Below are 24,519 nucleotides of genomic sequence, written 5' to 3' on the forward strand. Positions count from 1 at the left end.
AACATTCATCCTTTTGCACCACGCTTCCTTATCTGAAGATGAAAAGTGCGAACGAAGACCCCTTTAAGGAAGAACCATAGTCCTCGTCCAGAACTGCTTGACTCTGAGACCTACAGCCTGATTCCATGTCTTTCTGAGAAGATAGCCCCCGAGTGCAGGCACCTGCCAGACTCGGTCTCAGAGCATCCCAGGCTCGCTGGGACCAGGTCATCCCTCTAGTAACTCCTACCAGAATGAATACAGACATAGAGTAGAACACAGAAATAGGGACTGTTAGAGATACCTGGTTATAAAGCTTGGCATCCCAGCACAGAAAATGAATGATGCAAGGGAGAACTTCAGTTATTCCCCTTGAAACTCTCCCAGTGCAAAACTTGGAAGGAATCCCAAACACTGACTAACCCTGAACCACCACAAGCAACCTCAGGAAACCCGCTTCCTTGGGCTTCTGAATCTTGCAGCAGGAAAAGCACATGTCTGTGTTACAGATCAGGCGAAAATCAGGTGATGACTGCCAGAGGTCTTCAATGCAGCATGAACTCAAGACCTTGAAGGTCACCAGTGGGGCGTGAACTCAAGACCGAGAGTCTCTTACTTTGGTCCGACATTCAGTGGATGCTCCAAATCCAAAGAGAAATCTCACAACATCATTGTGGCCTTGCTGGGCAGCGAAGAACAGGGCAGTTGTACCTGACTGAGAGAGAGAGGGGGGTTGCTTTAAGAAGACATTTAGCAAAACTAATTTTCAAATAAAATAGACATTTCCTAGCTCCAAGAGGGCCACATTTGATTTGCTGTAATTTTCTTTCATTTGAAAAATTGTGTTTTTGTATGTGTGGCGTTTTCTCTGCACATATGTCGGTGTACCACATGTGTGCAGTGTTCATGGAAGCCACGATAGTACATAGGATCCTCTGAAAATGTAGTTACAGACCGTTATGAGCAGCCATGTGGGTACTTGGAATTGAACCTGGGTCCTCTGGAAGAGTGGCCAGTGCCTTTTCCACTGAGCTACATCTCCAGCCTCCATTACCATCTCTTGATAAGAGAAATAACACAGAAGGAGACTATGTTCTTGTATTAGAGTGGGTGATCTTCTCCCTAAAGGATCAGACTACATCCCTCTTCCAGGACATGCTCTTTCTTTATATGGTGAAGACAAGGTTAACAATCTGGAGAAGACAAATTCATTCTGGCTTACCTGGACAATGATAAATTTATCAAAATGAAACAACAACAGCAACACCAAAAACCTAAACTCTTTGCTTAACTCTGAACTGTGCCTGAGTGGTGCAGGCCTATAAACCCAGCAGGCAGGAGGCAGAGGCAAAGGAGTGAAGATTGGAGGTCAGCCTTGGCTACAATAAGCACCCTATCTCAAAATTTCAAACCAAGCAAAAACAAAACAGAACACAAAACTGCAGTGGAAATGTCCTCCTGTGGACAAATGGAGGAGTAACGAGGCATTGTCTACAGTGGCAGATTATTCGGATTATGTAGCTCTAAGGAAGGAAAGTAAGATCACAGTGGTATAAAATGTAAATGGATAGAACATAAAGATTTGCTACAAGAAAGACGTGTGCTCTACAAGGACAAACACTACGATGGTGTCTGAAGTAACTCATGGTTACTGACAGCAGGGAGATGGTTGCTAGCAGCTGAGAGGCAGGAAGAGAGAGTTATTGTATAGTGGGCAGAGAAGAGTTATAGAGCAAGATGGCCGCCACAGTGGTCACGCAGCGCTGTTATTGAGTGCATGTCACCCTAATTACATGTTTTAAGGTGGTTAAAATGAGAATGGTTAAGACAGTAAGCTTCATGTATATTTACTACAGTAAAATAATTAAAAGAAGACTGATGAAGAGGAAAATAAGAGACCACAGCCATAGTGATGGAGAGCTGTAGTCACAGCCTTGGAATGGGGTAGCACCAGCTCTCGAGGCAGCAGAGAATGATAGCCACCTGGTGGGCTCAGCAGGCATGGCCACCCTTGATAATGTACCTCAACACTATCATCTACAAAATCCATGCTTGGGAGTGGTTATCCTGGGGTGTATGTGGTCTGGAGGCCATGGGTCAGGCATGCCTGAAGAGGGAATAAGCCCTGCCTATTATCTGAATAGAGATTTCTGGCCTTCAGATCTACAAGATAATGGATTCCTGTGGTTTTAAGTTGTTCAGCTCATGATGATCTGTTGTAATCGGCACAGGCAACAAATATACATGGAATGGTGTTTGGGAAAAATTATAAATCAAAACATGGAAGAATTCTGGTGGAGAATTGTGGTTCCAGAACTTAGTCTCCAGAGTAGAAAATTAATGAAAGAGAAAAAAAGGAAAAAAGAAAGGAAGAAGAAAGGAAAAAAAAAGGAAAGGAATGTAAACAATTCTATAAATTATCTAACAAGGTCAGAGCAGAAGTGAGTTTAAAATATTTCTCAATCTGGACATATTAACCAGTAACAGTCTAAATTCACATTTTCAGCCAACCAAAACATGGTATTTTTAGCATGTGTGATGGTTGTATATGCTTGGCCCAGGGAGTGGCACTATTTGGAGGTGTGGCCTTGTTGGAAGTCTGTCACTGTAGCTGTGGGCTTTAGGATCCTCATCCTAGCTCCCTGGAAGAACCTCATCCTAGCTCCTTGTTCTCTTGTTTGCCTTCAGAACAAGATGTAGAACTCTCAGTTCTTCTTATATCATGCCCACCTGGATGCTGCCATGCTCCTGCCTTGATGATACTGGACTGAATCTCTGAACCTTTAAACCAGCCCCCAATTAAATGTTGTCCTTATAAGAGTTGCCTTAGTCATGGTGCCTCTTCACATCAGTAAAACCCTAATGAAGATGGCATGTTTCCTTCAAAGTGACGTTTCTTTAAAAGACTTATATATTTTATGTATGTGAGTACACTGTAGCTATCTTCAGACACCAGAAGAGGGCATCCTGTTACAGATGGTTGTGAGCCACCATGTGGTTGCTGGGAATTGAACTCAGGACCTCTGGAAGAGCAATCAGTGCTCTTAACCGCTGAGCCATCTCTCCAGCCCCAAAGTGACCTTTATAAGCCCATTCAAAGACTGGTGCCCAAATCATAGTGTCACATGAACAAAGTCATCCTAGCTCAGCAGTGGGCAATGTGTCATTTCTATGAGGATGTTCGTTATGGGGGCTAGCTGGGAAGAAGGGTCAGTAGCAGGGATGGGAGGGGATGAGATAGGGAGTGAATGTCATGATACACTGTACGAGGGATTGCAAAAAGAGGAGGAGGCAGCCTATGACTTCCACAGTCTGAGCTTTGGGTGAAACCAAGACACTTCTCCAGGCACTGTGAGAAACCCTTCTTTCCACAGCTCACCTGGAACCTATGGGTATTAGATTCTGACTCTGGCATGAGGGGCTAAAGGAGGATAGCAATTCCTGTGGATTGTATCGATCATTCTAAATTCTAAGGCAGGAACACATGGGCTGGGGGAGCAATGCGCACTGAGGCAGAGCTCTAACACCTTTGCAGATTTAATCCTCTGCCTTCAGCCATGCCCCAGAGGAAGAGCCACCTGACCACTTCCAGAGCCTTTCTGCAAGCTGTGAGTAGGTCCCTCCCTCCCATGGTTCTTACAGATATGAATCTGCAGCGCCTGGCCATTGCTCTCTCCCAGTGAAGGTTGTTAACTTCTAGAACAATTGTAAAGAGGTTTTGAGGAAGAAACTTGGGCAGAATCAAAGACTTGTTTCCGAAAAAGAAATCTAGAGAGTACCTAGGATTCTTTCTGGTGCTTTATTAAGAACAAATACTAACTTTTTAGTCACTTTTTGATACATTAACTAAAAATGACTGTCACCTTGATTTGAGCTAATTTTATATGTAAAATCAGTCATGTACAGGAATACAGTAATTCCTAGCTAATAGGATTTAGACTTTAGTCTGAAATGTGGAAATACATCTTCAATGTACACTCTTTCCTCCTGAAGCCCAGGGCCAACTTCCTGGTGGTCTCCAACAGTCACTACTCCTGGGTCTCTTGCGTGTCTGCTGTTCAGGGCCATTGGCTTCTAGTTGGTCTCTCTAGCAAGCTCTATGTATCCAGGAAAACAAGGTTAGATGTGTTCTAAGGAACCGTTCTGATGCTGTGAATGGATTAACAGTGGGACACGGTGTTTCAAAAATTCCTGATGCAGGCAATACTTTGGGCCCTCCCTTTGGTTTAGTATTTGCATTGCCGGAGGCTGGCATAGGCTCAGAAAAACTAGAGGGATTGCTGGAAACTTCCGCAACATCATCAAGTGAGACACAGTTTATGTCTGCACTGAATGTGAAATCCCCAAGGGCTATTGTTCTCAGGTCGAAAAGGTTTCCATCTGCTGCCTTAGTTGACCCACTAAGTGAATCAATAAATATAAAACCACAAAGCCACACACTCGCTGGAGCCCTGCTGCTTCCCTTCCTCTGCTTTTCTCAGGAAGGCTTTTGTACACCGTGTGCCTACCCTTTAGGATCAGATTTTTGAATAAGCAGAATCTGGACTGCATTGTTTTATTAGAGAAAATCTGCTTTTCATTTTAAAGTTACAATAAACAAAGACTGTAGAGAGAGGAAAAGGTGAGGGTAATTTTTAAATATCCTTCTAAAATATTATTTATTCTAGAGGGAAATTTTATTTCAGCTGCCGATGTAAAAAAAAAAAAAAAAAAAAAAACAGTCTGACACAATGACCTGGTGTTATGGAGACTGCCCTAAAGACTGGGTGAAGAGTCTTCACGGTTGATTTTATGGCAGTCTTCACACTGCTGCTCTCAATAGTCTAGCCCCACTAAGGCTGAGGTCTGCAGCCTGTGGGTTGTTCTTTCCCGATCTACAGACAGGACCACTGGGGCTTAGAGGTAAGTAAGGCAGATGGCTGGATTGGGCCAGATGAAGCAAGATCAAGAGGACACTATGGTTAGGAGCTGTCCTAAGATGCCTGTCTCATACCTGGGTCTGTGTAAACCTGTTAGAGTGTACATGTCTCCACAAAGCCTTGTTTGGCCGGGTTCTATGTCAGTTTGGAAACACATGGTCTCCTCAGACCTGACTTCCTGAGTATGCTAAAATGCCCAAGCCATCTTGCTGCTGCAAGTACCCTGACTGGACTCTGGTATGACCAAGCCCCCAGGGTTGCACTTGTGATGAGTGATCGCAGGCTCACATTTTACTTCAATGTCCCCCCTCATGACTCTTTTGGAGAACTTACTTAATACACGGCCAGGTGGTAAACAGCTCTGTAAATGTGGTTTCATTTACAAACCGTTCATTCAAGCTCCATGAAGACTAGGTTGCAGAGAAAAGAAGAATACAGGGGCATCTGGGAAATTCCTATAAATTCCCTAGCATCTCATCACACGTGAGGAAGTACTCATTCATGCCTGAGACAAAAATGTATGACTGTTTAAGGGAGGTAATAAGGGTGGTGTCTAGTATGGACCTGATACAGTTTGAACTTGTCTTCCAGAGTAGGTGCTAGGAGCCAAATGTCTAGTGTGAGGATACTGAGGCTCAGGTCCTTTAAGATACAGGCAACAGCTCTCTCCCTCTTTCCCTCTCTTTCTCTCTCCCTCTCCCATTTGCCTGCTTGCCTTGTGGGACTGAGCAACTGCTAGATCCTTGGACTTCCATTCACAGTTGCTGCTGACCATTGTTGGGAGTTGGATTGCAGACTGTGGTGGCAGACAAGGTGGCAGAAAAGCTGAGTTCTACTCTCTCATGGGTGAAGAACACAGTATCGCACACAGTCAGTCAGATGGCCAGTCAGGTGGCAAGTCCATCTGCCTCACTACACACTACATCCTCATCTACCACATTGTCAACACCAACACAGTCACCATCTTCCCCATCAAAGTTGAGTCCAGACGACTTAGAACTCCTGGCTAAGCTGGAGGAACAAAACAGATTAATAGAGACAGGCAGTAAGTCTTTAAGATCAGTGAATGGGTCAAGAAGAAACAGTGGTTCCTCTGTTGTATCAAGTTCATCAGCCTCCAGCAACCTCAGCCACCTGGAGGAAGACTCTTGGATTCTTTGGGGAAGAACTGTGAATGAATGGGATGATGTACGCAAGAAGAAAGAAGAGCAAGTGAAGGAGCTTGTTCGTAAAGGGATACCCCATCACTTCAGAGCAACAGCGTGGCAACTTTTATGTAATGCACAGAGTGTGACAATTAAGGACCAGTATTCAGAACTCCTGAAAATGACTTCACCTTGTGAAAAACTGATACGAAGGGACATTGCTAGATCTTATCCAGGACACAACTTTTTAAAGGAAAAAGATAGCCTTGGACAGGAGGTTTGATTTAATGTAATGAAGGCATACTCCGTAGTGGACCGTGAGGGTGGTTACTGTCAGGGCAGCGCTTTCATCGTTGGATTGTTGCTGATGCAGATGCCAGAAGAAGCAGCTTTCTGTGTATTTGTTAAATTAATGCGAGACAACCGACTTCGTGAACTCTTTAAGCCAAGTATGGCGGAATTGGGCCTTTGTATGTACCAGTGTGAATGCATGATAGAGGAGTAGCTTCCAGAACTCTTTGAACATTTTCAATCTCAGAGTCTCCATACATCAATGTATGCATCATCCTGGTTCCTGACTATATCTTTCTTACAACTTTCCCACTACCAATTGCAACACGGATATTTGACATCTTTATGTCTGAGGGTTTGGAAATAGTGTTTTGAGTAGGATTAGCGCTTCTTCAGATGAATCAGGCAGAATTAATGCAACTTGACATGGAAGGGATGTTACAGCACTTTCAGAAGGTCATTCCACATCAGGTATCAAGGTGATCCAGAAAAATTAATCCAGTCAGCTTACCAAGTCAAATACAACTCAAAAAAAAAAAAAAAAAAAAAGAAAAAGAAAAGAAAAAAACTTGAAAAAGAATACACTACAATCAAAACTAAAGAAATGGAAAAGCAAGGTGAAATTAAAAGGCTACGCACAGAAAATAGGCTTTTAAAACAGCGCATTGAGTCATTAGAAAAACATAAACGCAGTCCCACTACAACGGAGATTTTGTGCTGCAGCTGGAGAAGGAATTGGTTCAAGCCAGACTGAGTGAAGCCGAGTCTCAGTGTGCACTGAGGGAGATGCAGGATAAAGTGTTGCATATAGAGAAGAAGAACAACTCATTTCCTGATGAGAATAATATTGCAAGGCTTCAGGAGGAACTCATCGCCGTGAAGCTGAGGGAAGCCGAAGCCATTATGGGTTTGAAAGAACTTTGACAGCAAGTCAGAGCCTTGGAAGAGCACTGGCAGCGCCACTTAGCTCGGACTTCTGGAAGATGGAAAGACCCACCCAAGAAAAATGCTGCGAATGAGTTACAGGATGAGCTGATGAGCCTTAGAGAAGCGAAAACACGGGCAGAAATGAGAGAGATGAAGCAAAGGATGATGGAAATGGAGACACAGAACGAGATCCATAGTAACCAACTTCGAAGAGCAGAGCAAGAGGTGAACAGTCTGCAGGAGAAGGTGTGCTCGCTGTGAAGAACAAGGGGTTGCTTGCCCAGTTAAGTGAGGCAAAGTGCAGGCAGGCAGAGATTGAATGCAAGAACAAGGAGGAAGTCATGGCTGTGCAGCTCCGGGAAGCTGATAGCGTTGCTGCCCTGGCTGAGCTGCAGCAGCACATTGCTAAGCTTGAAATCCAGAAAGAAGAAGGCAAGCTCCAAGGACAGCGTAACAGGTCTGACTCTAACCAGGACATTAGGGAACTGAAGACCAGATAGCAGAGCTGACTCATGAGCTCAGATGCCTAAAAGGCCAGCGGGACTTCCCCAGCTGACCGCCTTTTGATGGAATCCACATTGTCAGCCATCTAATAGGAGAATAATGAATTGTTCCATTCATCGGATGAAGATTTTATAGATAGTTCCTTACAGGAAAAGTGCCATTGGTTTTCCTTTGCACAGAAAATCTGGCCCAATGTCTCTGAATCCTGCTTTGGCAGATGGCAGATGGCAGTGAGAGCAAAGCAGAAGATGGTATGCTAGGATCTCAGGAGAGTGACCCTGAGGCTCCACAGAAGCAGCCTCCACAGAGAGAGTCCTACTCAACTACCGTGTGACCATCACGGTGACAGCCGGAGTCTTGAGGGCAGCAGTGTTACATGAGAAGAGCTGGAGCCATTCCTTGTCCTGTTCATATGTCTGTTTACAGTCTTACCTGACTGTCTTTGCCAAATGCTCACTGAATTTCCATTGCCACAGTAGACTGAAGTATGCTAATTGGTAAATGGGGTTCTAACAGTATTACTGAATATAAATTTTTCTTATTTAGAAAATACTGCTATGTTTAAATGTAGGAATTTTAAAAAATTGAGGACTATGGGAAATTGGATTCTTTTAAAACAAAACTGCTCTTGTGCAATATTTTATGCTCATTGAACAAACTGTACATTTGTATTTATTAGTTTCCAAGTCAGCTGCCTGTAGACAACTGACCAGAACATAGATGTGATTTATATATATATATATATAGGCATCAGAGCAAGGCCATTAGGTACAGCTATGAAAGTGTTGATACTGATCTCTTAGATTGTGTTAGTTCTCACAAGCGTGGGTTGTTAAGAGTTCGTTGTGCCTTGTCTCTTCTGCACATGGCATTTCTCTTTCCCTTCTTCATCATGTTGTGAGGCAGCTAAGCTTCCCTCAGAAGCCAAACAGATGCATCGTCTCAATATTAGATGTTCAGTCCCTAAAACTGTAAGTTTAATAAACCTCTACTTAAAAAAAAATACCCAGCATCAGTTATTCTGTTATAGTAGCACAAATGTATGAATTTAGTTGACAATGGTACATTCCCAGAGCTTATTTTAGGCTACAAACAAACAAACAAACAAACAAACAAACTCTTCAGTGGGCTCTGATATAGGAGCAAAGCAACTGCAACCTTTATCCTCTTAGGCAGTTTAGTACCATAACGATCAACGATCTCTTAACCTAGATGTTTTTATTCACGTGTACAGCCTGACTTACCTCTCTCTGGAGGTTGATGTCTGCTCCCTGCAGAACAAGCTCCCTCACACAGTCTATGTGGCCAGCATAGGAGGCAACCATGAGAAGTGTGGTGCCGTGCTGCACAGAGGAGAGAGAGGAACAGTGAAGCCCTCATGGCAGAAAAGGAGCCCAAGAGACTGCAGATGGTTAGCTTCACCCAGAAGATGCCCAGGTGACAATGGCTCACTGGTAACTATGATGGCTATTGGATGGGAGCAAGCAAAGCGATAGACTGCCAAGGTTGGAATTTGAAGGTTACAAATTCACTTCCATGCATCAACTTCAGAAACAGTCCATGTAAGACATCACCATTGCATCTTAGTCAGCAAAAGTACAATATTCTCATTTTATGACTCACACTGAATGATCCCTGATCCAGTTCACTGTTTCTAATTCAAAAGACAGTTGAACTTTAGCAGTTGGTTCTTTGATTTGGAAAATTGTTTCGTTTTTGTCTTAATTTACATTGTAAGTTGATCATCTCTACCCGGACCTTTCCCTCTCTCCCTTCAGAATCCCACTTCCCTTCACACACATGTCCTCCTCTGGCTCCTGTCCTCTGCCAGCCTCTTTCTGTCACACACTGACCCCGAGCAGTGTTACCTGCTACAGTGTTGACTGGCTCTGTTGGCTTGAATCTGTGCAGGTCTGTGCAGGTGACCACTGATGCAGTGAGCATAGGAGTGCAGTGGCCACATCAGGTCTGGAAGATGCATTTGCAATTAAAAGCATTTTAAATTGTTTTCTTGCTTTTTGTTAAAGCAGGTGGGGAGGCTGAGGAGGGGGGGATCATGAGTTCAAAGCTCCTTTGGGCTACATAATAAGTCTGTGTCTCAAAAACTTTTCTAAGTTTTATTCATTTATTTATTGAAAAAGAGCTGGAGTTTATTTGGAAAAGATTTTAAAGAAGATTTAAGCATGGGAGATAAGGGAAAGAGAGATTTCAGGAAAAGAACAAATCACTCTCACCTATGGACATGAGCTTCTCAAAAGAGTCAACCAACTTTTATTTATTTTATTTTATTTTAAAAATCTTTGATTTCTTCTTTGGCTCATTCATTGTTTAGCAATGTGTTGTTCAATTTCCATGAGATCCTGTAGCTACTAGAAATTCTTTTGCTGGTGACCTTAACTTTAATTGCATTGTGTGGTTAGATAGTATACATAGGGTTATTTCATTTTTCTGAATTTGTTAAGAGTTGTTTAGTATCTCAGATGTGTTTTGTTTTAGAGAAACTTCCACCATATACTGTTGGGTAGAATGCATATTCTTTGATGTTTGAGTGAAATGCTTTGTAGATATGTTAGGTCCATTTGACCTGTGATGTCATTTGGTATATGACGTCACTTGGTGTGTGATGCCATTTAATGCTGGTTTCTCTATTCAGTCAAATTCCTTTTCTCTGTAGTCTTCAGGATGGGGGTGGCTATCTTACTATCACTATCCTCTTCCTGAGTAATAATACTATCACTATCCTCTTCCTGAGTAATAAGAATTTTTATTTAGACAGGAAATAGGGAAATCATTGGTGCTGTGGTCTGAATGTGTCCCTTCAAAATTCATGCTGGGATCTAATTCCCATTGTGGTGGTGTTAAGCGAGGGAGGCCTTATAGGAAGTGGTTAAGACATGAGGAACTTGCCTTCCAAGTGGGATTAGTGCACACATGAAATAACGTGAGGGAGCTCCTGCCCTCAGGAGTTATTAAGAGCAGACACCAAATCTGCAAGCACCTTGGTTTTGATTTCCCAGTCTACATGGATTATGACCAATAAATTCCTTTTGTTTATAAACTACACAGTCCAAAGTATTTTATTATAGCACCTCAAATGGACTCTCAGGTTAGAGCTGATTTGTGTAAACATGCTATAAATACCCTTTGACATGAGATGTAAGAGAAAATATCCCACAGGTCACACAGCTTAAAAAAGTCAACAATAAGCCAAAGAAAGTATCAAGTATATAATCCGGATAGTTAAAAGAGAAGAAGAGGCTAGAGAGATGGCTCCATACTTAAAGAAAGCATGTTGCTATTACAGAAGAGAAGACCCATGTTTCTATATCCTCAGGGGACTTGACCACCTTTTTCATGGCCTCCAAGGGCACTGCATTCATGTGGCACAAATGTGCGCGCGCATACACACACACACACACACACACACACACACACACACACAATTTTAAGAACTTTTTTTTAAAAAAGGGAAAATAGTTGGGTGGTAGTGGTGCCTATAATTCCAGCATTTGGGAGGCAGAGGCAGGTGGATATCTGTGAGTTCAAGGCCAGCCTGTTCTACAGGAGGAGTTCCAGAACAACCAGGGCTATACCAAAAAACTCTGCCTCAAAAAACTAAACTAAACAAAACAAAACAGAAAAATAGCCTTAAAAATAAAATAAATCTTTAAAAGAGAAGAAAAAAACCCTTTAGGCTGATCTGTTTTAAAGAAAAGATAAATAAAATAAATAATAAAAATTTGCCTTTATGGGTAGATTATATTTAATTCTATAACATGATCAATTGAAACAAAGATTGGTTCAATAGAAAAGAAGCAAAAAAGTATTATAGTACAATATACAATAACATCTCCCTTATATTTAAAACCTATAAGCTTGACTGACTTTTGACTCCTGAAATGTTGAGTGTTTTATTTTATTGGCTGAAGTTAAAAAGTATATTTCAAGACAAACTGGTTTTGAACAAAGTATGTATAAATGCATATAAAGGAAGCAAAGCTCAAAACAAAAGACATAAAAATAAATACATTAGTAAATTTAAAAAAGATTATAAGAATCTTGTAAAATAGGCTAAAACCTAAATAGGTTAGAGAGATAAACAAATCAAAGCAAAAAATAAAAAATAAAGAGCAGAGATGGCCTTAATTTGGGATTCCCCCAGGCTTGAGAGTGCAGCCTGTAATTCCAGTGAAGCAAGGGTTGGAGGCCAGACAGTGCATATAACAGGTTCCAGGCAGCTTGGGCTATGTCCTGGGACTCTGTCTCTGACAATCTGGGAATCCAGACAATGTTAACAAATCAAAGCTTTGAGCATACGGCATGCGGTCTCGGGATGCAGTATTTGTTCTTTACAATCTGTCGGAAAAGCCTGAAAATGGCTGTTTATGTTGAGAACAATTTTCAGAGGGCTACATGGGGCATCTTCTGCATACTAAAATTCCACATAGATTTCCTCGGGGACCCTGTGCCTTAGTTCTGTAAGGCGGCACAGCCCAGAGATCAGTCATCACCATAATAATCCTAGAATGCAGAGTCCATGCCCAGGTGCCACACAGAAGAGGCAGATGCTTAGCCAGGACATTCCAAAGGGGACAAAGGCCTGCAGTGTCTCCACATATGTCCTTGTCCCCCAGAGCACTAACTGGCCATTCAAAGCAGCATCATTCACACACACTCCTTATGTTAAGGAATTGTTTTTCCAGAAACCTTCTGATTAAGTAACTACTAAATGTTAAACCTTTCTCTCATTTACTCTGTGTGCATGGCACGCATTTGTCATGGGGAGTACATAGTAGAGCACTCGTGTGGAAGTCAGGTGACAATCTCATGGAGTCAGTCCTCTCCTGCCTTCTGTGGGTACCTGGAATCAAACTCAGTTCGTCAGGCTTGGGTGGCAAGCATCTCACCAGACGGTCTAATTTATCCAATTAGTTTAAGAGGGATAATTTATAAACATATTCATTTAGTCAAACATCTATTCTGACTCTGACTGAAGACACCAGAAAGGGTGGGTCTGTGAGGTACAGCAGGGTAACCTTCAGCTAGAACTCAGAGGGTGTCACAGGAGTGTCTCTACAGGAATGATTTTTTTTAAAAAAAAAAAGAAGAGAAAAAGCAGTCACCAATATGGTCAGAGACAAAAGCCACAGGCGGCAACTGGTCCCTACCCCATCATGCTGGTCAGTGTGGGACAGGAATTGGTCCATTGAGACCCAAGTAAGACCAAGATGGCCGTTCATAGATGCCTGGAGTCCCCTGTAAGTCTGGGCTCTGACAGAGAACAGATGGTGTATTCACATTTGGATAATTGGAGGGGCTTTAAAAAAGGGACTATTCATCAAGAAGTGGTCTGGTAGTGTAGTTCTGGGGCTCTGTGACTGCAGCTGGAAGGTACAAAAGTACTGTAATAGGTCCGACATCAGTGTGCGCGCCAGTGCCGGGCTGAACTGTTGGCCTCCCCGCTCCACCTTCAGCTTCCAATGGATGCTTTAGTAGCCGCGCTAAAGGACCGAGGGCGGAGGCTTCTGGGGCACGCTTATGAATGATTCAGATTCTGGATCCAGAGCCAGGCAGAGGGAGGGACAGAATGGATCTGGATGGTCCTGGTAACCCTCCCACTTCCTTCCTGGGCTGCTCGTGGGTTTCACTTGCGAATTTGTGTCAGAGCTGAAGATGACATATCCTGCCTCAAGGAGAACATAAGTCTCTGCTGAGAACATTTTGTCCAAACCACAAAACCATCTTATTTGAGGTCCTCCTTGTCCCCAGGGAAAACAGAATTGCTGGCTGCTGCTGGGGAAGGGAAGGGACGCTCGGTGGATGTGACTGTGGCAGTGGCCCTTATTTTATTTCCCCGATAGAAGGCTGGTAGAGGCTTCAGTTCCTCAGTTTTCACATCATGGATTAAAACCACAACTCCTACAATCATGGGAGCCCACAAGTGCTCTAAATTATCCTCATCTTTTTCTTTCGGGTAGTTGTGTGGTAAATAGCCCTTTATTCTTGGAATTTGCCAATCGGCTTTTTTTGTTTGTTTGTTTGTTTGTTTGTTTTGTTTGTTTGTTTTGTTTGTTTGTTTTGGTTTTTCGAGACAGGGTTTCTCTGTGTAGCCCTGACTGTCCTGAAACTCAGGCTGGCCTTGAACTCAGAAATCCACCTGCCCCTGGAAGTCCCTCCTTCACAGTGCCAGAGAGGCTTTCTGTTCTCGTGGGTAACCATTTGCTTTCTGACTTCCTTGGTATGTTTCTAGGTCCACCACTATACCTTAGGATTCCTGGGAAAGGCGAAGGCAAGCAAACACAATAACAAGTACACAAGCGTGCGAAGGGAGCGCATTTGCAAGGAGCTCATGACTGCGGGGTGCAAAGGCACGCTCTGGGCATGCAGATACCGTGTCCCTCCGTACACTGTCTCTGCAGTCCACGTCCACACGGCCACTGTTTAATAGCAGTTTCAGCAGGGCCAGGTTTCCCCTCTTTGCTGCCCAGAATGCAGCATTGGCAAGCGGAGTTTCCTTCTGCAAGAACGGAAAAGAAACAGGATCTTAAAATAGAAGTCAGATATCATGGCTGCTTCCATGTACACAGATAACAGTGTTCGAAAGGTGGCACTCCAGATGAGGGGCGATCGTCAGGAAGGCTGCCCTCCTCTCCATAGATGTGAGTATAGAATTCCAGGCTGTGAGAGTTGTTTCATTTACTGCAGACCTCTGAGCCCAAAGTTGTCTTCTGACAGCACAACTGACGCTCTACTTACTCCCAAAGTACTTGCCTTCCTGCCTCTGTTGGGTCTTTGTTCACAATTTCCTTTAAACTTGAAATGAATTTTTCCCATCCTAGAAGGCTGAGGTTCTGCCCAGATGCCATTTCCTTTCTGAAACAAGCCGAAAAGAACAACTCTTTCCTTGTACGGGAAGCAAAACCTCTTCCTGTCCCGATGCTCAGGAGTTTGGTGATCCCTTCTCTGTGTCCGCAACATTTTCAAACCAGTTCCAGCTCTTGGGGCAGGCGCTTTACTTTCTTTCCACCTAATGTTTTCCCCTTCAACTGGAACTTGCCAGTAGTTCTGGGTGAGAACTAGGTTCTTTGGGCAGAGAATGCTATTATGTGTCTGAGTTTCAGGATGCCATCCAAAGTACCTGGGCTCATGGGAGTCATTGTCTCCTTTTGCTTTAGATAGAGATCAAAATACCTGGTTTCAAGTTTACACACACACACATACACAAAACTAAAGTAGACTAATTGCCTAATAAATAGGTACTACTGTTTTTTTTTTTTTTTTTTTTTTTTCTGAACTGAAACACTCTACGAAGGAAACCCAGAAGGTTCAAGAAATAAACACAACTTAAAGGGCTCAGGAAGTCCCTAAAGCCTACAAGATTCACATGACTTCTTCCCCAAGGTATAGTAATTACTGAGGAGAGGAAACTCTCTAGCCAGCTGAGCCCCTGCCAGTCCTGCTGTGGCGGGAGCTCCAGGGAAGCAGCTTTCCAGGACTGTTGCCCATACTGGGGTGGGATTTTCAAGGATGAAGCTGCTATTCAGTCACTCATGGTCCTGTAACTCACTGGTTCACTATGCTAGACCTGGGTAGAACTGTTTCTTTGGTCTGTCCTCAGTAGCCAATGTGGGATGAACATATGCAGGGAAGGCATGCAACACTAATATACCATAAATGCAAATAGTGCTCATTTTCTTTATGAAGTTAAAGTAATAAGACAAATTAAACTCCAATTATTAGTACTCTGACAGAATGCTGCTGCTTTCAGGACATTTTATGGTATTTACATTATCTAATAAAATGATTTGGGGAATGTGTAAAGACATCTCTTTGACTGCAAAAGCCCATTTTAAAATGTCTTTTAAATACAGTCACATGCCAAATAACATTTTGGTCAATGACAAACTGTATATACCATGACAGTCCCCTAGGATTATAGTGACTATAATCCTATAGCATTAGCTGTCTTAGTCTGAATAGTCATGTTCTATATATAGTGTTCATCTTAGAAACATCTAAGACCATTTCTCAAATCATCTAATACTAAGTGAAGGCTGGCAACCATGTGGTAATCCCGCTTAGTTGTGGCTTGACCGTCTGAGGTTATAGTTACCCACAGTCAACTCTGGTATGAAAATATTCCATGGAAAGTTCCAGATACAAGCAATTTATAAGTGTTAAGTAAATACTGTTCTGAGCAGCATGATGAAGTCCCACACTGTCTTTCCTGCCCGGGAAGCACTCATTCCTTTGTCCAGTGTATTCACACTGCTCATGCCAGCCACCCCACCCTCTGTTCACTTAGCCACCTCACTGATGACTCTGACTGCGCTTGTGTCTAGGTGGCTCTTACTTTACTTGGCCACAGCCCCCAAAGAGCAAAGTAGTGACATGGGAATTTTATTACAGTATTCCATTATAATTGTTCTACCTCATTATTTTTTGTCACTAATCTTTACTATGTCTAGTTTAAAACTCATCATAAACATGTATAGAATATAAAGGGTTTGTAACTTCCCGTGGTTACTTGAGGGGCATTAAACACAGTAGAAGGACAGCACCATTACCCCTAGATCCTCAAGAGAGCCACATACAGTGAGCATGCGGTGCTGACAGATGATGACAACGTTTGCTGGTGCAAGGATTTCATTTCAGGGCTTTCAGCACAGACCAGCCAGTGCTGCGCTGCAAACCGGAATGCGAGAGGCAAGGTGGAGAGTAATAGACAGCTCACAAACATGCTTTGAATAGTTTTCTGGCTCACTTGGAGTGGAGGAGTGGTGGGGGTAGGGAGAGCACTTCAGATCCCAGGCTAATTATTTGCCTTCCCTGAAGGCATACATTTGACTCTCTAGAGATTTCAAGCTAACCTGGGCCATGGTGATCACACCATAACCTCCTACATCTGTCCCATGTTGTATCTAACTTGTAGCTACTGGTACCCCAGGGAAGCCACAGAAAGGTGGGTTTGGTGTGAATTACAGATCATGAGATAATGCCCTTCTAATAGAGATTGCACAGGCAGAGGTGAAGTGGGGCAGGTGAACTGAGCGGATGCTTCAGTGCCATCGTGGAATACCTCTGCAGGCTTTTCCTAAAATGAGAACACACAGGCACACACAGACACAGACACAGACACAGACACAGACACAGACACAGACACAGACACAGACACAGACACAGACACAGACACACACACACACACACACACACACACACACACACACACAGACACAGACACACAGAGACAGACAGACAGACACACACACACACACACAGGTGAATAAGATTTTGAGTGACTTTGCTGTTTGAACCTGAATACCTAGAAAATCCACTTGCAAACAGCAAATGTCTACTGTCAGAAGGAGCGTTGGAGCCAGGGCCCCTTTCTTTCTCTCTTTAGGATGGTCTTGGAAGACCCTCTCTGGTTGGGTTGTTCAGACCACTTTCCTAGATACCAGACAATGAATTTAGTAAAAAGCTATAAATATTTCATTCTCCCTCAGGGCTTAATTGTCTGAGAGGCAGAGGACAGTTAGACAGAACAGTTGATCTGGGATAAGAAAGAGCCAGGTTCGAGTCTAAACCACTTTCTAGATCTGTATCTTAAGTAAGTTACATATATTCTCCTGGTCATAATAAAATGGACCTTTAAAATATAATGCCTTTGTACTGTGCTGGAGAACTAAATGAGACAACACATAAATATGTACTTTGTGTGTTCAATAAGTCCTATCTACAAATGCACAGCCAGAGCTTGCTATGCTTGTCCAAGCAATTCATATACATTGTCACTAGCATGTGCCGGGACAGGGTAGGAATAGAGATACAGTGTAACTTTGACCTCTGCTTACTAAAGCTTTACAGCTTCTGCCTCACAGGAAAATTAACCAAGTCAACAGGCCCGAGTGTAGGTGTGGAAGGAGGAGTGCAGCTGCTTGTGGTGAAAATTTGGACCACATAGTGGTCACTGCTGCCTGCTGCCTGCCCAGCATCATTCCCAAAAGGGCAGAGTGGAGGATGTGAGGAGGGAAAAAGCAATAGCTTATGGGGGTCAGGGGACCAGAGACCTAGAGCAGAGCAGACACACAAACTTGGACTTTGTCCTGGGAGTCATGGGGCTGTTGGGAGGTGAGAAGTATCAGTTTTGCATTCAAGGAAAGTCCCAGCGACTTGTCATGGAGACTAAGATGAGGCACTCAGTGGCCCTGGTATGTGGAAGGCAAGAGACATAAGTGTTGGAGCCACAGCCTGCTGTGGGAATGGATGGTGACACCGAGGACATCTTAGGAAGCAGAGTGGAGAGGAGGAAACGGAGGGTAGTGACTCCCAGGCTCTGGACTGCTGCTGCTGGCACTTAGGAAACAGAGACGTGATAGGCTTTTTTCTTTTTTCTTCATTCTTTTTTCTCTTTCTCTTTCTCTTTCTTTTCTCTTTTCTCTTTTCTTTTCAAGACAGGGTTTCTCTGTGTAGCCCTGTCTGTCCTGGAACTCATTCTGTAGACCAGGCTGGCCTCAAACTCAGAAATCCGCCTGCCTCTGCCTCCCAAGTGCTGGGATTAAAGGCGTGCACCACCACTGCCCGGCTGGGATAGGCTTTAAGAAGAAATAATGGATTCAACTTTGAACATGCTAAGTTCCAACTGCCTATGGCTGCATCCCAATGGAAATATCTAGCAAAGACATGGAAGTGTGCTCCCCCGGCACTGTGGCCACACACTGAGTGGAGGCTAGGCATTTTGAGCTAACACTTATGAAGAACACACTCTGTACCACATGGTATGGTGTCTGCAGAGACCCCATTTAATCCTCGGCACACCCCAGAGAGATGCGTACCGTTACATGCCATTTCAGACAAGGCAAGAGAGAAATGGTAAGTCAGGCTCTCTTGCCAGGCAGGCTGCTGCTCCAGGCTGCCCCCTTTGTGAACCACCACACTGTTCTGCTGCCCACAAACTCTTTGGTAGGCAGAAAGGAATAAGGCTGCAGTGACCTCCAATGGCCTTTCCACCCTCGCTTCCAGTCTCCTCTCTTGCCAAGACAAAGTTCCCCCAACTTTCCTTCCATTAGGGAGTCTACAGAAATCACAAACCCTGGATAACTCCCAAATCTCTGCATACATTTTGCACAGAACCATAAAAGGTGGAGAGGGCCAGGCAAGTCCTACAGCTTTTAAAGGAGACATTGCACCTCTCTCTGGATCTCTCCCCCCTTCCTGCCTTTCCTTCATCTCTCCTTTCTCCTTTTCCTCCTGGATGTCCCAATCATACAACTATATATATATCAGACATCTCTATAAAACATAAAGGAAGTAAAAAAGATGATACTTTAAATGGACGAATATATGACGGGTTAAAACATTTACTTTTGTCTATTTATTTCCTGTGGCTTATCCATGTAATTGAAGAGTAATGGTGAGCTGGAATTCATTATGAGGTAATGTTTGGGGGACTTGGATGAAGCACATGGTTCCTGCGCCTGTCCAGTTTGGGCACAGCTGGCTTCAGCTATGATCATAAAACTCAGTACTGAGATACTTCATCTTCTTGGCTAAGACTTATTCAGGAATGTTCCAGAGACTTCTATTTAGCTGGCAGTGATGTTTTTTCTAACCATAACCATCCTCCATCCCCAACTGAGTAAGGCGCTTAGCAACCTCAGCCCTGAAGACCAATACTTGAGTAGTTGGAATAGAAGTTATAAAGCCAAAAGCCAATGTGCTGAAATCAATGGACCTTATTACACACACACACACACACACACACACACACACACCCCTAACCACCATCACCAAAAACAACAACCAAAAAAAAAAAAAAAAAAAAAAGAAAACTCTAAGTCTTACACTGTATCGTAGTTATCTTTCTACTGCTGTGATAAAACATCACAACCGAAAGAAACTTGGGGAGGAGACGGTATTTAATCTCAGACTTCCTTCCACTTACCAAGTTTATTGTTGAAAAGAGCCAGGGCAGGAACTGAAGCAGAGGTCATGGACGAGTACTGCTTTCTGGCTTGCTCTGCCTGCTTTCTTATACCACCCAGGACTACTTGCCCAGGTATGCTACACTCATAATGGGCTGGGCCCTCCCACATCATCATTAAGAAAATGCCCTACAGTCTCGATGACAGACTGGTGGAGGCATCTTTTGAGTTGAAGTTCCCTCATCTCAAATGACTCTAACCTGTGTATGGTTGACATAAAACTAGCCTGCACACACTGCACATATGCATGTCTATTTCCTTGGCCAGCACAAATTACCAATTACCAATTAGGAAAGATAGGTTTCTGGAGGCAAGTTGGTACCTCAGGGGAGTGAACGCAGGTAGGGCTGGGGTGGAGCTCAGTGGTAGAGTTTGACCACCCTATCCAAGGCCCTGGCTGTGACTGCAGACAGCAGAATGGCCTCATAGCAGAGAGCTTGGAAGGGCCCATGGGGTTTAGATGTGCACAGCCACATGCAGTGATTCCAGCTCAAGACACAGGGCACAGACTGTGATGCAATGCCCTGAACTCCCTCATGGATGCTGCCAACAATGCAGTGCGGGGGCTTGGTGTAGAGGGTGGTTCTGATGCTTTGACTGGGAATCTTGTGTTTACTGACCCTGAAGCTCCTTGGCCCCAATTGGTTTTTGATGTATCAATAATGATGTCAGTAGCTAATGGCTGAGCATGGAGCAAGACACTGAGAGTTGTGTGGGTAGGACTCAGGGAGAACTGGGTGGGCTAGAAAGAAGGGGATACGGTAGTGGCAGGAGATAAAGCCAACCAGCCATGTGAGTTTTCTACCAGCCACTTCCCCAACTGGCCCTGGGGTAGCAGTCATTTAGGAGTGCCCAGTCATTGAGTTAGCCAAGGCATTTTAAGAATAACTGGTGTGTGTGTGTGTGTGTGTGTGTGTGTGTGTTTTCTATTCTCAGATCTGAGATAGCTCCTGGTGGGTAAGCACCTATCACCAGCCAGGAGCACAAAGCGGTGGGTGTAGACAAAACTCCTGCAACAACTTGGGCTGAAAACAAAAAGGTTAGCCCCGGCTCCCAAGTCAAAGTTAATAAACACTCAATGAAATCGTTAAAGAACACACTGTGTTCTCAACTGTATTAATTACTGACTTTGGTATAATATTAATCTCATGTGAAAAATATGCGTAGGCCTGGTTGTTTTCACCACAGTTACTGAGTGTAGATGGCACTGTAGAAAAAGGAGAGTAGTTTAAAGGTAAACTACTCACAGCTCAAGAAATAGCTTAGGGTACAAATGTCTTAAAACTTCCCTAAATGTTTCAGTAAATTATCTGCAGTTATCTGAGCAGCCGGGTCTGTTTTAACATGCTTGATCCGATGGGGGCCGATGAGGAGCAGTGCAGACTGGCCTGACTCGCTGGTGCTCCCCATAATGCCATTCTGCCCTGCTCCTTGGGAAATGCACATCCCCTTCTTACCTAGCACAGAGTCCTCTCTCTCTCTCTCTGCTCTACCTCCCCAGCTCCCCTTCCTGGTAGAAGCAGGCTCCCCTCTCTCTCCAGCACAGAATGAACCCATGCAGCTTCCAGACCACTGTGTCCTTCCATTGGGGTGCACAGACCTCTGTTCCTTCAAGACACAAGCATCTGCTTTTTTTTTTTTAAATAATGGTATTAAAATTTTTTCTTTTCTTTTTTGAGATTATAATATAATTATGTAGTTTCCTCATTCCCTTTCCTTCCTCCAAAGCCTCCCACACTACCCCTTCTTGCTCTTTGTCCTTTTTCAAATTCATGGCCTCTTTTTTATTAATTGTAAAATACATAACACATAAATACCACCTGGTTTTCTGTAATGGTCTCAGTCATTAGATGCTGGAGAAGGATGTATAGGAGCTCCATCCACTTTATAATTCTCTACCTCACCTCACCTGAGAGCTGCCTCCTAATCTGCCAGGCAGCTTGTGTGTGTGTGTGTGTGTGTGTGTGTGTGTGCGCGCACGCGCGCATGCACCAGCACACATGTGCACTTACACCCAGACCCATGCCCCACTGCCCTCTAGGACAAACAAGCATACATGATATGGGTACACATACAAAAAATGGAAAAATGAAATAAACATGACACATCATATTACATTCCTCCCAGCAATGTATGTGGGGGGTTCTGATTTCTGCACATCTTCACCAACACATTTGCCACCATCTTGCTAATTAAGCCATCCTAGTGCGGGTGAAGCAGTATTGCAATGTGGTTTTGATTTGCATGTCACTGATGGTTAATGATGTTGAACATATCCTTAAGCACTACTGACATCTGTGCATCTTAGCTATTTGCCTGTTATCATTTAAGGATGCTCAAGTTTCTACCATTATAAAACAAATAAAGAGCCCCCTATACTTGTGGGTTCTGCCATTATTCTCTTTGCATGATGTTGTGATCTGGCTCCTGAACCTAACCCTTGGCAAAAGTGCCCTTGGCAAGTCACCAGTGGCTGCTTTGTTATGAAATCCAGTGGTCCTTTTCATTCTTAGTTCACATCCCAGTGGTATTTAACACCAAGGTTCTCTTAATTTTTACTAAAAGACTAGAGAGCCTTGGCACATGGTTCTGTTATTTCTCATCCGTCTCTGGTTGTTCGTTCTCAGTTTTCTCATTAGGATTCTCTTATTCTGCTCATTCTACATCATCACCATCAGCCAAGCTTATGTCTGAGTGTGGTACATGTCTACTGACAAGCTAAATCTGATCCCTAGGACACAAAGTGTGTGTTCACAGAGTGCTTGGTGTGTGTGTGTTTCAGAGGTCAAAGATCAATGCCACATATCTCCCACTTTATTATAGACAGGATCTCTCAAGGAGAGATGCTCTTGCCAGTGAGCTGCTGGACTCTGCCTGCCTTTGCACTCCTACCCTGAGCCCTGAAGTTACAGCCTGAAGGAGTTATTGGAAACAGTGCTTACCCATTGAGCTGCATCCCTGATCATCACAGAGTAATGCCCCTGGGTCTGCTCACTGCAAACTTTCATCCCCATTGGCTGAATCCCCACTCTGGGTATCTGTCTCGTCAGCACCTTCAATTCCCATTTGCGTTCAATCTATATTCCAACCCCCCACCCCCCGTCTCCCTTGCCTTCCCTCCACATGAGTAACACTAGCTACTGAATTCTACCGCTTGAAACAAATTCTCAAGTCATTGTCTAGTTCCTTCCCTCCACTTTTCTTGCCTACACTCTGGACCAAATCCACTTCTTTTCATTTTTAAAAATTAAATTACATTCTTATTAACTCTCTAAGAATTAATTACTAATTACTCAACACAATATATTGACCATCTGACACACACCCCATCTCCCCTCAGATCCATCTGGACCTCCAGACCCACTAGCTAACAATAATGTCCTTCTGTGCTGGTCCCCCAATCCTGCCTCTTCTCCAGTAGGAGCCAGTGTCTTTCTGACATGCACACCTCATCCAGTCATTCCTCTGCTCAGATGAGTTCTCAGAAGAGACTGGACCATAGGGGCTTTGGAGTTTGATGCACTTGGATTTCAGTCTTAACACCATTAGCTTTATAGCTGCAAATGGTGAGAAGATTGTTTAACTCCTCTATGTCTTTATTGTTTAAGAGAGAAAGAAATACAGAGAAGAATACAGAGCAGAAAGTAAAGAGGAGGAGAAGGAGGAGGAGGAAGGCCGATTAGAGCATCATCCCAAAGGCCTCCCAGAAGACTAGTTCACCACTGCACATTTTAAATATTCAATCCACTTGACTATTGTTTTTATTAAAACCTTCCAGCCGGGGCAAATCAATGAATCCAACTTTCATCCTCCAGAGTGGGGATTAAATGGAACGACTTTAATGAATGAACACTTTAAAAAACACAAGAGTCCTTTGGCTGCAGAAGCCTGAAGATCAAAAGCACTTCCGCCTTGCAGATGAAGTGTTCTGAGGAGGCGGCCGGTGCGGAAGGACTCTGAGGGCCTGCCAGCCTGGGGATGCTGCAGAGAAGCCCTGACCTCCAACCACTTCTCCCCAGCCTTGGCCTGTTACTATGGCGACAGTCCGGGGTTCCACGCGGGGCTCACCAACCCGGGCGGAAAGTGAGGAAAGCCTCAGTGAAGCGTGTGGAGCTGCCTGAGCCCGCCCTCCCGTCCTGCGCTGCGCTGCTCACCTTGAAGGACATCCTGCACATGTCCGCCGTGCCACCGCCCGCCGGTCCCCGCTCGGTCCCCGCTCGCTCTCTGCGCCCGCCCGCCGCAGAGGGGCGGCCCCGCGCGTTCCCTCGGCCGCTGACAGACAGGGCGGCGCCCGGGCACGCGCAGGGGCGGCCAGGCTGGCGCGCGCACTGGCCCCCTGCCTGCCCGCGCTGACACGCCTCACCCCGCGGGCACATAGCACAGCCCAGAGCTCCGCGTGCACTCCCAGAGCCCTCCACACTCAGGTCTCGCTCCTCAGACGGTTTCCATTTACAGAGTTCTCTAGACCCCACGTCCAGGACACTCTCAACACCAATGGCACACTCCGCAGAGTTCTGCACACTCCACGCCTAGGACACCTTCCACACCAAGGTCACATTTCACACAGACTTCTCCTCACTCTGTACCCAGCATGCACTCCACTTGGACATCCTACACCACACACACACACACACACACACACACACACACACACACACACACAACTTGTACACATGTTAACACAACTTGTACACATGGCATAAACACCCAGGACACTCTCTACAATGTCTCCTACACTACACATAGAGCTTTCACACCCAGTGTCCACGC

General features: G+C 44.3%; 1 protein-coding gene and 1 pseudogene across 8 annotated transcripts in view; one reads left to right on the forward strand and one right to left on the reverse strand.

The window, feature by feature from the left end:
- Ankrd29 (ankyrin repeat domain 29) overlaps window positions 1–24,306 on the reverse strand; it is a 53,657-nt gene extending 29,351 nt beyond the window's left edge. For 2 of the 8 annotated variants that reach the window (XM_017317867.2, XM_017317868.2), the window contains exons 1-4: window positions 23,904–24,278; window positions 14,157–14,282; window positions 9,010–9,108; window positions 596–694 (exon numbers count right to left, since the gene is read on the reverse strand). In XM_017317867.2, coding sequence (XP_017173356.1) covers window positions 596–694; window positions 9,010–9,108; window positions 14,157–14,282; window positions 23,904–24,125 — 546 coding nt within the window. In that variant the 5' untranslated portion in view covers window positions 24,126–24,278. Of the gene's footprint in view, window positions 1–595; window positions 695–9,009; window positions 9,109–14,156; window positions 14,283–23,903 lie in introns of all 8 variants that reach the window. The other 6 variants (NM_001190371.1, XM_017317870.2, XM_017317873.2 and 3 more) reach the window with 6 other exon arrangements.
- On the forward strand, window positions 5,687–8,296 carry Gm16072 (predicted gene 16072; annotated as a pseudogene).
- Window positions 24,307–24,519: the final 213 nt, after the last annotated feature.

The sequence above is a fragment of the Mus musculus genome, chromosome 18 (genome assembly GCF_000001635.26).
Source record: "Mus musculus strain C57BL/6J chromosome 18, GRCm38.p6 C57BL/6J".
Lineage (NCBI taxonomy): Eukaryota > Metazoa > Chordata > Mammalia > Rodentia > Muridae > Mus > Mus musculus.